Source organism: Musa acuminata, chromosome BXJ1-5 (genome assembly GCF_036884655.1).
Source record: "Musa acuminata AAA Group cultivar baxijiao chromosome BXJ1-5, Cavendish_Baxijiao_AAA, whole genome shotgun sequence".
Classification (NCBI taxonomy): domain Eukaryota; kingdom Viridiplantae; phylum Streptophyta; class Magnoliopsida; order Zingiberales; family Musaceae; genus Musa; species Musa acuminata.
Genome location: NC_088331.1, coordinates 2221746 through 2237083, shown reverse-complemented (window position 1 = coordinate 2237083; position 15338 = coordinate 2221746). Strand labels below are relative to the sequence as shown.

Genomic DNA, 15338 nt, shown 5'->3' with positions numbered 1-15338 from the left:
TATAGAGCTACCCGGGTGGCACATGGTTAATTCGTTGTTTTGTTCTGTATTAGTGTCATTTGAGCACTTATGGGGACTTTTGATCGTGACGGACCACTTTGGAACCTTTTTCGCATGACCGTTCAAAGCTTTCGAAGTCTATGTGTATTATTTGCATTGTTTATCAAGTGCTTACTGAAATGTCTGCCCATGGGATCTCGAGTTAAATGTTTCCTTTAACTTGTTTTCTCTTTTGTATATCCTTAAGGAATTATAAGAAGTTTCGGAAAGGCTAATCCTTTATAGACAAACACTCAAGGGTACCACACAACTTAGGCAAAACCGGTTAAGTCTGTGATTGTGTGGGGCGCCCCTCTCCTTCCTCACCCACAACCAACAATAAGAGGAATTCGTAAACCATGATGACTAAGCAAGCCTACAAGCGACGAAGGTAGTTGTGGGGTCCAACAAGAGTAAGACTTTCAACGTTAGTCGCCTCTACATGCAATCGCGCCTATGCCATGGGCAACGGACGATGAATGACTGTTTGAGGTGGAGAGCGATTGCTAACAAGGTTAGAATGATCATTTTAATAAAAATATCACTTTATAAGAATTTCTCAAAAGGCACTATTTGAGAAATTTTGATTTTTTTCAAGAATTCTCCTATATAAATATATATCATAAGAAAACTTGTAATACATGACTATTAGAATAGAAATAATAAAAACATAATTGATACTTATATCCTTTAGAAACTGAAATCTGATAATTATGATGGCAAATAAATTAATATTATATTTTAGATATTTTTATATTCCTAATGTTTTATGATGACAAAAAAATATTTGTGTATTGTTATTATTTTTAAACTAAACTATTCAGTGACGGTAATCTAAATAGTTTGAATGGATGTTATGATCTTAATATTTGAAATGATACATGCTAATTAAATTTTGCAGGGATAAATATCCCATTTCCAAAATTTGCTATTTGTAAAATGAATATTTCAGTTGATAACTCTGTGATAGCAAGAAAACAATGATTTTTCAAAGCACACAAAATTATAAATATTAGAGAAAAGACACCCCAAAAAATCACTAATTGGTGAACCATACATTTGCTAAGACTCGAAGAGTACAAATCAATATCTCTACTGTTCATCAACATCAGAACCATTAGTACGGAACAGACATGCAGAACCCTTAACTGGATATGGCAGATATTACATTCCAAGTTTGCCAATGTATGAAGACAACTCAGTCTATAGCCATGATGGACACTGAAACTGTTCCTATGTTATTTATCATCATCTTAGTGCTTAATATGTTACAATTAGATTACACAGGAAAAATGGATGCAAACAGCTCTGAAGATAATACATGCCGTAGCTGAAAACAATTAGCTCTTTAAGCTTTTCACAGTCATGGTGATTCTAAGTGCAACTCCAAATATCTGCAAACTGGTCGGTGGCAGAAGCCAGAAGAAACGCCATGTGCACTCTCTGAAGCAATGATGACTTGATTATTTGTGCCACAGTCATCCAGGAGAAACTCAATGTAGACTTGAAAATTGGAGGCGATGATGACTTGATTATTTGAGCAGCTTGTTCATCGTCTCATCCTAGCTCCTGCAGTTGATACAACATTTATGTTTTCAGGTTCCAGAGCTTTGTTTAAATCTCGGCATTTCCTAAGAGCTGCTCTTATCTCCTTCAGTAACTCATCAACTCCAATGTGTTTTCTGCAAAAGTAGAGAATGCAATTACCACTATACTACAGTTTGAATGATCAGAACCAAGCAACAAAATGTGGAATAAGGGATACGATGAGAAGCTACTATAGATGATTTTATTCAATGTTGTATATGCAGAATATGACTTGTATGACAGCTAACTCAAAGCAAACAGTCTCCTGCAATCTCTCATGCCATAACTTGAGCTGGAATGCATAAGCTGTAGTCTCTTTTGCATATGGACAGTGGTGATCATCCACAATGAGGAACATGAATTTGCCACAGTAATAAGGTTTAACTTCTAGAAACCAACAATGAAGATAGTTGGAACAGGGTAAAGGAATGTAGGATACTTGAAACAGGTAGAAATATTAAATGGCTTTGGGAAAACCACTTCAAGAAAGTCTAGATAATTTGATAAAAATTTTGATTCACGAGGCATAAACTCTTTATGATTATAATACTAGCATATCATTTCCTGATTTATGTCCACAAATGAGTTAAAACTGCTTCTGACTTAATCTAAGTTGATAGGCTAGTAAAAAACGTCTGTCCATCAGGAACTTATCAGAATTATCTGCAAAAAGAGCTTACTACTTTATCTTTGAATATATTCAGTATACCTGCAAAGGTGACCAAGTATTTTAGCCATATTTTGGTAGTGAAGATGATGACAAGCAATGCAATGTAGTATAGACCATGATCAGTTTGGGAATAGCCACATGCTATCGCCCAACAAAAGGATTGGGTTTGATGGATACATTGGAGATCTTCGATCATAGAGTACCTCCAATACCAATGACAAGGAACAACCAGAAACTTGAACTAAACAATGTCCGATGAATAATCATTAAATAGAGAAGGTCAATTTGGAACGGTTTCCTAAGAGAACGATTCTCTGGAAATAGTTATCTTATGCCACAAAAAAAAAGATAAAAAAATTAACATAAAACCAAAGCAGTTTTGCTGACCCATAAAATGTTAATAGTTGTCTTTCAACAAATGAAGTGTTTGAAATGAGGGGTTGAGTCCCAGTATGAGTTCAGATATGAACACAAAGAACATATGTTTAATGTGAATAGGTTGTTAGTGTCCAAGAAAATGTTTGCGACTTCTTTAAAACCAGCTGTTGTATTATTACAGATGATAACAGAACTACACAGCAATGGAAGAAAACTAATGGATCTTAGTTTTCAAAGTATATCAGAAAAAACAAGTACAAAGAGAAATTCTTACAGTACGCTAGCACCAACTACTGCCAGAGGACGTGGATAGTCTTCAATCCCCTTCATCTCTTCACTTTTCACTCCTGAGGTAGGTACATGTTCATCTTCAGTTACAGTGGTCAACTTTTGGATCATTGCCAACTCAAGTGTTGCCTTACATCCAATATTAGAAATTTCTTGAATCAAATATGGCAACCTATCTCGAGCCTGTAGAAGTCATGAGCATAACACAAAATTGATCAAATGTAGCAAAGACGAATCACATAAAGCAGGGTAGAAGAGCATGTAGCTAATTAACCAAGGGAAACAAGACTAATCAAAGATTTTGTTCAGAGAATCAAATATCAAACACGTAAGATACACCTCAGGAAGGTCGGTCTTGTTTAACAGAACAATGTATGGTCGTTGAAGATACTCTGGGTTGTACATTCGAAGTTCCTGCAAAAGAATTACATTAGCCATGAATTCTACAGACTGTGAAATCAGCATTGACTAATTGAACTTTTGAAAAATCTAATAAAAATATTAACAAACATGAAAATATCCAATAAGAGCAAATTGCAAATAAATTTGATTCTCCGACAACTTTATACAAAACTAACCTGGAATGTCCAACATAATTAGCTGAATACAACGGAAATCAACTAGGAACATTATTGAGTAGCTCAGTGTACTGATTTGGGTTCTACAGGCAAACAATACTGGGTTACTGGTTATGAACTCAACCAAGACGCATCATATCCAGCTATGTGATGTGAAAACATTGAATTACCCTGATTATTTTACTTAATAAACCCAATCAGACAATAAGTTTTGCTTCACAAATCATCCAGGACAACTTCGTAAAGACTGAAAGTTGTCTACTTATTAATTAAGTGGACAGCCAAACCATCCTAAGCCCAACAGTTTTCAGCTACATGGTTTTGGGTTCAGATTAGTCTCTCATCAGGTGAAGGCCCAAAACCTCTAATGTTAATTCAAGTAAATATCTGCTGCACTTGTATCATCTAAACTGTTGTAATTGATGGATCAAATATACACACTCTATGGAAGATTCAGACTACTATCTGTCCTAAGAATATTATACTTCAAAATTCAAAGCAACAGCAAAATATTACCACTTGCTCAAGTTCTGACCGTACCATGTCCATCAACTGTAAACCACTTTACCTTCCTAAACTCTAAATCCATGCATCTCATCAAACATAATTAAAAATACACCCTAAATTATTTCGCCTGTTTTATCAATACAATCATTCCTTTCAGTAAATTATTAGAATTGTTGTGATCAAGGCCAATATACTGAACATGGTAATAGAGAATTACTCAAGAATCTAACATATATCACCTCCTTAACAGTCCTATAATCATCCACAGGGTTCTCAGCAGCAGCATCAACCACATGAACAAGCATCTGTGTTCTCCTTATGTGTCTTAAGAAATTACGACCAAGGCCCTGCATTAAAAAAAAATTCCTTGTTAAGGCATATAATAATGCCAATACAAGCAGGAAATAGAATACATGTGTGTAGTAATACCTTTCCTAAATGAGCACCTTCAATTAGACCAGGCAGATCTGCTAGTGTTGCTTCAGAAGAATATTTCAGTGCCCCTAAAGTAGGGTCACCATCAAGACGACCAAGATTTGGCATTAAGGTTGTAAAAGGATAGTCAGCAATATCTGGTTTTGCAAGTGTAATGGCTGCTAAAAGTGTAGACTTCCCCGCATTTGGAAGTCCCTAAAAAAGCAAAATATTTTGATCAACATGTGTATATCAAACAAATTTGACAGTGACAAATAGTGTCCCTAAAAAAGCAAAATATTTTGATCAACATGTGGATTAAGTATATCAAGCAAATTTGACAGTGACAAATAGTGAGCTAACATGGTAGCCAAGTTACTTTCATACATGGTGATTCTTCCAAAAGTATAGTTTGCTGATGCTTGTTTTCGGATAATCTTTGTCCTTAGTAGATATCTTCAGAAGTAATATAACATCGCACATTGAACCTTTAATTCTTTTTTAAAATAAGATATATTGAGATTTTATCATCTGGTACTAGTCTTATGTTGGTTTATCTATCTAATGGGGTTGAACAATTGCTTTTTGTGATTGCACATTTATACTTTGTTCCAAAACCTATTGTTCTAGACTGTTGCAAAACCTATTGTTTTATGTAAACAAGTGCACAAGGCTTCATGCCAGTGCACAGGGTGAAATTGCCCAGTTCCATCCTAAAGAGAGGTTACCAAGTGGTAACCTTTAGGGAAAATTGCCAGCCCTGTCTCCAAAACAAAGGTTGCTGGGTGATAACCTTAGAGAACTGGGCTTACCACCCAGTTTCAATTATTTAAATTGGGGGTATTGGATAAGCCTATCACCTGGTACCACTAGTTTTTCCTTCTTTTATTGGATAACTTCATTCACAACTATTTCTTCTTTTATTCTTTTCTTTTTTTCCCTTCCTCCTATGATCCTCTCTCCCTCCTCTATTTCTCCCATGCAACTCTTCCTCCTCCTACCTGTTGCCAGTGCTCTGTTGCTACCCCACTACATCATCGGATGGTCGATTCCTCCCCTTTCCAGTACTCCTCCTCTTCTACGTCCACCACATTTTCTTCCCCCTTCCCTACTCCTATTCCTCCCTCCTCGGACTACTCTAATACTACTACCTCTACCTCCTCCCTTCTTCCCCCTTCCCTACTCCTATTCCTCCCTCCTCAGTCTTTATCATTGGCCCATGCTGACCGGTACATTGGCATACCATATGTTGGCACACTGATAGATACAACCCATACCAATCCGACAGGCAAACAGTACAGGTCTAGGATCAAAACTTAAAACTTTGTTGAAGAGACTCAAAACTATGTTCCTTTACCCCTATAAAGAGAGGTTGTTTTCAGAGCTTGAATCCTCATTACCTAAATTGTAATGAAGCAACCTTATCATGATATCAGTTGAGGTACCTTCTGGATTTACATTAGATGTGAAAAGAAGAAAGATCTATCAAATACCTTTATATTGATGAATAACTTGAACATGTTTTTCATTTTCAGTCATCTTATCTTCACTCTTTTTACACCAATCGGAAAGAGAAAAAGGGATGTTTGCTATCATTCCGGTACCACTGTCTAATCAATGAGTCAAGCTTGTCTGCCCTTTCAAAGGAAAGGTGATCCTGCCTGTCCAAGGGGAAAAGGGTAGAAAGACAGATCTCTTTGACTCTCTTTATGATTTCAATATCTTAAAAGGGTTTTTTGTAAATAACTTAATTTGTCACACAACTACTTTCTTATATTGCTTAAGATGGAAAAGAAAACCAAATTAAAAAAATCAGAATTTGGTTCAATCGAGAATTTCAAAGCTTAATTTAGAATTGCAAACCTATAAAGAAGTTCAAATTTTGATTGAAAAATCCACAAAAAAGAAGCATTTATAAATCAAATATTGCATAAAAAGGGAAGATTATCTTCCGAAACAATTTTGGAAGTAAATCATTTCTAAAGAAGGCAGATTGATGAGCTGTATTCAAGGGTTCTAATTCTTGCTTATAATTTTCTTGAAATTATATTCCAGTTACACCTAAGGGGTCTTGAAAAGAATATTTAAACAGTTACTAGGTCCTCTCACTGTAAATTTCTTAGAAACAAATAACAAAGTCACCATTTCCCAATGACTTAAACTGAATCTCAATGTGTTTCACATTTCTTTAGCTTCAGTTCTACAGATAGCATTTCATAATTGACAAATAATTATCATCAGGTTCTATGTAATACTCATAATCTGTTTCATAACATTTAGACTTCAATTAGACATGATATGAAGTTGAGTCTTTAGAAATAGTTGATCAAACATAATACTCAAAATAACAACCCATCTTCACATTCATTGAGCTTTCAAGTTATAGATTTCAACTAATATGTTTTACAGTATTACTCTGCATGAATAGTTGATCAAACATAATACTCAAATTAACAATCCCTCTTCACATTCTATACATTTCAACAAATATGTTTTAGAGAATTACTCTACATGAATTGCTGTTGTTCGGACACAAGTAAACATGTTAAATAATCCTTGCACATACCACAAGAGCAACGTCAGCAACCACCCTTAGAATAAGTTCCAAGCTAACCTCTTCCCCAGGTTGTCCAAGAACTAAAATCTGGGGGGAAGGCAATAATATGCTTAATGAAGACATATATGCATTTACTGGATTATAAAACAACAATAAAAAGAAAATTTAATGCAAGCAAATCATGTGATATACATGGTGAGGTGCTAAATAAAGAACAAGCTGCGACGTCCCAACTATTTGGGGTTTCATTGAGCTCTATGTGAGCAATATTTATAGTTAATTCAAATCTTGGTTTGAATGGTGATATTGCTTTACAACAGTATATTATGCTTTTAAATAAACCCTGCTTCAACATATGTTCTTCATTTATTAACAAATACAAAAGCTCAAGACAACTGCAACACTCAAAAATCAAAATTATTAATGATGTTGACTTTCATAAAACAATATTCTAGTTTTCATATTAGTTTTCTAGTTCATTTTTCTCTGTAGAAAAATGGGAAACAAGTTGACCTATTCAAAATCCAAAGTTATTTCCCTTATTTGTTTACCTCACCCTCGATTTCTAGTACCATTGGTGGTGACACAGGTGGCTGCAGGAGTCATAAACAGCAAGTGAATGGTGATAGCAATAGTAAGGTCAGTGGTTAGTTATGAAGATATGGTGTGAAAGTGATGATGGTTGAAGAGGCAATACTGGTGTTCTAGTGATGTGAGGCAGCAGCGGTGGAGGAGGATGGTGATGCTGGCAATAGTTTAAGTGTTAATGGTGGTGCTATGATGGTGCTATTTACGAGCTGATAATGCAATCACCGGTGGGATAAAGATGGCAATGATATAGACACTATAGTTACAACAGTAGGGACGATAGTGATGGACAAAGCAACAATGGTAATGAAAATAGTAGTGGGATGGTGCTAGTGGGGATGGTGATTGTGGTCACCATACTGGTAGCAGGGTAGTGCTATAGCAGTGATGGCAGTGAAAATTCCAATGACTTTAGTGAACATGATAGTCAGCCACTGATTGTAGTTGCAAGTTGCAACAATGTGGTAGTGAAAGTGGTGATAAAGATGGCATGAGCCACATGAAAATGATATCAATGACAAGACTAGCACAAAAGATCAAGTGATTTGGTATATAATTTTGTAGCCTTCCAAAGTCTACAAAATTGAGAAAACAGGAGACGTGATTCCCCAAGAATATAATTTCCATTTTTTAATTAGAAAATTCATTTTTCAAAGTTTTCTATCTCCTGATTTTTTTTTTAGAAACTAAAGATATCTCTATAAGCACACCCTGGACATTCAAGCACCCAACCCAAAGTAAGTTCTTGGAGTAATTCGAATTGACACCATGTAATTTCACTTCTACATTTTGATGATACCACTAAAAGAGTTCAAAAGTCCCGGATGACTATTAATGTTGTCATCATAACATAAAAGGAAGCAACTTGAACTACTCATTAGTTCTTACCTTGTCGCTTTCATCTCTCATTACATTAGTAGTTAAAGCCATCAACCTTTTCCTTTTGTGTTCCGGCATCTCTAACAAACTAATCTGTCACAAAAAGAAAAAGAATTAGTGTATATAAGGCCAGAATAGAAAGTAGCCAAAATGTCAATTAATGATGTTCAGTTAACATTATAAATTCCCAGTTAAATGAAGATGATTATTAGCCATCAGACTGACTATTATTGGCTGATTTTGAGCTTTTATTATTGGCAACTTGTAACCTTTTGACAAAGGAAAGGTATATGGTATGCCTAGTTTTGGTAAACGATAGGTTTTGTCACTTATGCTTTTTTATCGCGCACTATGTATTATAAGTTTCCATTATAGGAACAGTGTAAAATGAAAAAAGAGCAAGGATGGATTTATTTTTTGGAACTTATTTACTGACTTGTCCTCAACACAGTCTCCCCATTCTTAATTCTTTCCCACGAACATTAAAAATACAAAGACCAACAGAATAATTGGACCAGCAAGCCTCAGCAGATCGGAATAAGTGTGTGCCACCCACGACCTAGGGCGATGCAAAGGAGACAAGTTTAAAAAACAAATATAATTTTAAATTTATTTGGCAATTAGATCTTCCCCTTTTCCCTTTCCTTCTCCTTTTCCTTTTCTCTGAGTAAAGATTAAATCTCACCGGACTGGACCTACCCATTTCTTTTCTTTCTTTTTTTACTAAACTTTTCTTGAGTTATATTTGTATATTTGTGCCACTCGCATTTGGCGATGACAACTGATGGCATGGTTCTGTATGATGTCATGGTCTACGCAACCAGAATGTTAATACTTTGGTTGGCCAAGTGGATATTACTGCTAGCTTTGGACTTCATAGTGAAAGTTTGGAGTAAATTTTTGGCTAAGGTTGGCATGGTAAGTGAAGACCAATTTAACAGAGGTTTAGATCCTCAATTATTTTGATTTTCATTTTTTGAGTTATATCTGCTAGTACAGTATGCTCTTTAATCACAGGATAAACTTGTTTAAGATAAATTGGTTGTCTAGTTGATTTAGAAGAAAAAGAACTACATGCCTGGAAACTTCTGCAACATGACAACTTCTGAAAAATAGAGTCAATCTAATACTCACCCCACCTTGTCCACCCCTTGCAACAAGAATTTCATCACCTGGTTGTGCCAAATCTGCAAGGATCTTTCCTCTTCTGTGTTTTACAACCGTGCCTGTCATATTTCTGAGATGTTAGAGACAGATGCAGATTTCCATTATTAATGTCCAGTTAAAGGTAAATGTATGCATTTGCATACTGTGAAGATCCATTTACATATACAGAGCGAGATACAATTATTTTACCATTGAGTAACCTAGATATCCAGAAAGTTATAGAACCATAAATCAATGTTGAAAAGGAAACAGTTCTACAGCTAACTGAACATTGTCAAGCATCATGCAACTAGTGTTATCCACAAGTAATAAGTTTCAATTTGCTAAATATTATATAAATTCCTCATTTATACATATGTGAATAAATATATACACAGACACATTGAGAGAGAAAGGCAACTCATCCTCTGTAGAAGCACCACTTGCATGTGCCACAGAAAGAAAATCTAAGACAATGTCATTAGTTGAAAAAAGATGCAATTTTGAGGATAGATAAATTTTATATAAGTTTTCATAAAATTTGAAATCCATACTTTGTTACGCAAACAAATACGTAAAATGTAGGTACCCATATTTATAATATTAAATTCCTAGTTAATTATAAAGCTTGGAGCTTGTTATACTTTAAACGGCTCTACCATTGATGATATTTTTAGATGTTAACCTAGAGGTGTTGTTAATTATGCAAATATTATGTGTTTTTGTGGTGCATTATGAATATACCACTGAACATGGTAAATGTTGTCATTTACAATTGCATTAAGTACATAAGTAACATCAAAAGGCAACATCGGCTCACCATGTAGCATTATCCTAGAACCATCAAGAAAATAAAATATATCAGGTTATTGGGGAATTTATCGATTTGAGCAATCTAAGATATTCAATGCATGTCATAAACAAAGACATACCTGTTTATACACAAAATCCATCCAGACTATTATAAAATTATGCCCAAATGAATCAGAAACTCCTTTTGTTGATTTATACCAAGAATTGGCAATCTCTGGTACAAAATCAATTCCACATGCATTTTAGCAATTAAAGAAAATAAGTAGAAACCTTGATCCTCAGAAGATATGCAAGTTCATATTCCAAAAGACACAAAAACGGAACACCTGTCACGGCATCTAGTTACAAGCTACTTACAAGTTATCGCATCCATAATAACATCTCAATCATCTTAATGAAGCAATTCCTTGATAACTTGTGCAAATACAGAAAAAATACATACCTACAGGAACAGGTATTCGTAAAGTTGGTGCAGCAAATCCATCATGGAGTTGTGAATTCAAACTACCCATGGCATCAACATTTCCCCCTCTCTTTGCACAATATCGTTTCTTTCGGTGAAACTCTAAAAGAGATTCTGTACTCTCATCAGCATATATGATTACATCACCCCCATGTCCTCCCATTGGTAAGATAAGTGAGCCATCTGAATCCCTTTTGTACGGGCTTTTCTTCCTAGTATTCTCGTGGCCATATTTTCCTTGTGTCTTTGAATTTATCTTTTGGTTTGGCATGCTGAGAACTGCACCATGGCCTCCATCTCCAGCACGTACAGTAATAATGACTTGATCGAAATACTTGTGTGGTTCTCTGATCAGTGCAGCAGTGTCAGTTGAAGGGGATTCTTTCACCCTAGTAGATCTACAGTTAATTGCAGTATGATCTATGATCTTTGGACTATAGCTCCACTGCTTAAACCTGCAAAAGAGGCAAGTAGAGGAATGGAATAGAATGAGGAGATATTTCAAACCCCATAATCATGAATATTTGAAATCCTCTGCTTAAAGGTGTGCATGAAGACTCGATACAACAACTTAATTTTTGGCTATTTAATACAGTTTAGGCCAAAGTTATTGTGCCAAAGAGAAAATGAGACAACAAAATTGGATATATGTAACATTGCATAATTCTGTTTATTTCTATTTAAAACAGAAACAGACAAAGATATCACGTGAGAAGGTGCCAGCCCACCTAAAAAGCCTTCAACTGTCCAGCATCCACTTCCCATGGCTAGCCCATATGATAAATTTTAAAAGTCAAGGACCAGTTCCTACCTACAAAAGCTTCAACCATCCAGAAATCCACTTCTTGTGAGTCTATGACGGTCCCATATGATAAATCTTAAAAACGACGACCAGGTTTTATAACAATCAGGAGACATACTTTTTTCTCATTCTCTACAAGACTCTTGCAATGCTGCTCACACTTACTCAGAGAGCACCATCTAGGAATGCTCATATATGCTTTTATTTTCCAGTCATATGCGTTTAATGTAAAAGCTATTTTCTATTATCTATGTGGTAAGTATGTTCCTTGAGCTTACAAAACAAAATCCATCAACTCTCTCACCCACTTCATGGACAAGGACATACAAATGTTGGAAACATATCAATTGAACATTTTGCTAAAACTAATTTACCATAATATTTTGATCGTAGAGGCGAGGTGAGATCCACATTCAAGAGTACTGTTGGTAGCGATTTGAGGGGGAGCACAATTGATGAAATCATGTTCCACCAAATCACCGTATTCGACTATGTACAAACAAATAGGAGGGTGTTTGTAATATGTCAAGGGGGAGGGAAACTAAAAATCTCAAAATTTAAGTTGAAGAGTATGTTCCAATTAAAATCATTGAGAAATCATAGAATATGCAAATAGTTGTGTATCACTCTCCTAGTATAATCCTAATTTGTTGACAAGATGAAGCAAATTATTCATCTTAACCATGGAATGTCTGAAGTAAAAAGATGTTGGCCATGAATTCAGAAAGTTGCAAATTCAATTTAGGTATCGTGGATCCAACATGACAATGATTTTTAACAAGTTCATTGGAAACTTTGAACGATCTCTGTTAGATAATATAAGGACAACGAAGTAGGTTTCGTTTTGACCAGTAATGTAGTTTAGGCTACATTCTGAATGAGGTGTGGATGAGGGATATCATGTGCCAGGGAAATATATGAGGTTACTGCACAAATGAGTTTGCTCAGTCCTAACTTAATTTGAGCTAGCATAGATGGGCCAAAAATTGTATTGTCAGACCATTCAGAACAGGATAACCGAAAGCACAAAGTGAACTAACACCAAAATAATAAGAATTGAAAGGCACAGTAACGTTATGCAACTAATGAATCATTGAGTCCCTTCCTTGCTTAACATCAGAGGTACCCGAGCAACTTGACCTCCCAGGCAAGGATGCAACATGAAGATTCATTATAATTCCCACCAGACAAATGATATAATGATAGTTTCAAGAAGTCCTCATCCGGCTTCAGAAAAAAATAAAACACATGAAATCGAGCCATTCCACATAAGAAACGAAAACTACCACTTGGGCACAAGAAACTGGACAGTGTGTCCCTTTAAACTCTCATCAATATTTTAATTTTTTCTTTCCTTAACTATAATCAAATTGTTTCATATGGAGAGAACAAATTATGTCCACCTGTGCTTTGAGATTCTCATCAAAATTCTAAGTTTCTTCTTAACTATAATCAAGTTGATCCATAAAGAAAGGGAAAAAAAACTACCAATCCACAACAAAGTGGACTGCCTGTGCCTTGAAATCTCCTTAATATTTAAAATTTTCTTTCTTAACCGATAAGCACCCATGCAAGAAGATGATGTAATATGAAAAAAAAAAAACTAATCCCAACAGTTTCTATAATACCCGATTTAATCCCTCATCCGAAGTAGAATATGACTTGAATGGACTTATAAGGACTACCTGTACTAACATTAACTTGGACAAAAGCTTTTGGAGTTTATGATTCAGACTCAACAAAGTTACTGGGACAGTGTTTCATTTGGTCAAGTCATGACAAATGGTATCCGACCTAGTATTAAGCATGGTGAGAGACCTAGTATTAGATATAGTAAAAAGCACGGGACTAGAGGGCATGTTACAGTGTGATATGTGTTGGACATGGTGAGGGGTTCAAGAAGAGAAGGACTATCCGTGGATTAAACAAAGCCACCGCTAGATTGGACGTCACAACGAAAGCAGTAGAAGACATAAGGATTATATGGAACCACCCTGTCAGGATTTGATTTTGAACTACGTTAAGTTGCCAAGGATATCAGGCCCTTAATTCTACACCGAAAGTAGAAGACATAAGGGTTAGATCGGTCTCCTAGCACTGACTTTGGATCATTAGTTCGAGCTTAATAAAATTATTGGATCAATTATGTTATCCGGCCAAGTTGTGACAGTTTCATCGACAATAAATCAAGACGATGAGCGTAATACGATGGTTCTCCACGATAATTTCAAATTGCATAATGATGATTCGATAGAGTCAGCTACGCATTACGAAATATTTTGTCCTCGACAAACAAGGATCGTTGACGACAGAAAGCAAAGAGCATAAGAACATCGACATTGGAAAGAGGCGAACCTGCGGACGGAGACGACGCGAGGGTTCGAGAGAAGAGAGAGCGATGACAGGTCTCTCAGGGGCCGCTGGGCATTCAAAGACAGAGGCGGACACAACAGAAGGGCCATTTGAGCGGGCGAGCGAAGCGATTAGAGAAGACAGCGGTGGCGATGCCGGCCGAGTCGTAGGAAGGCCAATAAAAATATCATCCGCCGAAGGTATGCTTGGAGACTGAAGATCCGCCGTTCAAGACTCGGATCGACGGATATCATTCAGCCACGTATTGGACTAAGCTGGGCCGGGCTGCATTGAATTGCGTTGGATGACGTCGGGATGGGTTTGGATAAGACCGATAGTATATATATATATATATATATATATATATATATATATGATTAATAATTAATGATAATTAAGGGGTTATGAGAAATAAGAATATGATTAATAATTAATGGATTGTATTCAATAAAATTATTATTTTATATTTTTTAGATAATTGTATAAAAATAAAAAAATTAATAACAAAATGGAGATCGTTAATAGCAATCTCAATTTTCCTATATCCAGCATCAATAACTAATGAATCTATAACACCTTAACAAAGTGAAGGTTTATGATTGATTGAAAAACTTAGAAACATAAGGTTATATATATTAATATATTTTTTGATTATCTGACTAGGATGGTACACTCTATATCTATCTCAATATTTTATTATGAAATAAGTTTTGCACTGTTCTACTTAAACTTTGTAACTTATGTCAAAGTGATTTTGTGATTTGATATATTCCTATTATATCCCAAGGATATGACACAATCGTGTCAACCACACAACAATATAACATTGACATATCAAGCACATAATATTAAGGTGTATTGATAATTATTCTCACATTATTATTTATTTATTTATCAAATATATAAATTTTAAATATATAAAATATGTTTGGTATGTATTTATCTACGTATGCATGTATTAAGAAAATTAGACTAAATCCCAAACAAATTCAAATCAAATTGATTTGTTTTTGATGAGTCGAACCGAATAATAGGCCACGAGTATTCTATTATTAGATATTAAAAATAATATTATTAATGAAATCGCTTTTTTGTTTGTTTGTATGGGTTACTTACATCTACCCGACCGTTTAAGATTAGAGTCCGACATCCTTTGATTAGGTTTCGGGTATGTTCAGGTAGGAAAGTAATTATTCGAGTCGGACTCGGACTTACATAACGAGGATGCTAATCGGATTTCGGATCCGGTAGCATGAAATTAGCGGGTATTCTACCCG

At 35.3% G+C, this 15338-nt stretch overlaps 1 protein-coding gene across 1 annotated transcript; it reads right to left on the bottom strand.

The window, feature by feature from the left end:
- Nucleotides 1-1073: 1073 nt before the first annotated feature.
- Nucleotides 1074-14208, bottom strand: LOC135672948 (probable GTP-binding protein OBGC2). Its single transcript, XM_065181516.1, has 10 exons — nucleotides 14065-14208; nucleotides 10887-11362; nucleotides 9620-9711; nucleotides 8495-8578; nucleotides 7028-7105; nucleotides 4477-4677; nucleotides 4287-4394; nucleotides 3302-3376; nucleotides 2949-3145; nucleotides 1074-1721 (listed from the first exon to the last, which is right to left on the bottom strand). The coding sequence occupies exons 1-10, from the start codon at nucleotides 14169-14171 to the stop codon at nucleotides 1589-1591; spliced, it is 1551 nt and encodes a 516-aa protein (XP_065037588.1). The 5' UTR covers nucleotides 14172-14208; the 3' UTR covers nucleotides 1074-1588.
- Between the last annotated feature and the right edge of the window lie 1130 nt (nucleotides 14209-15338).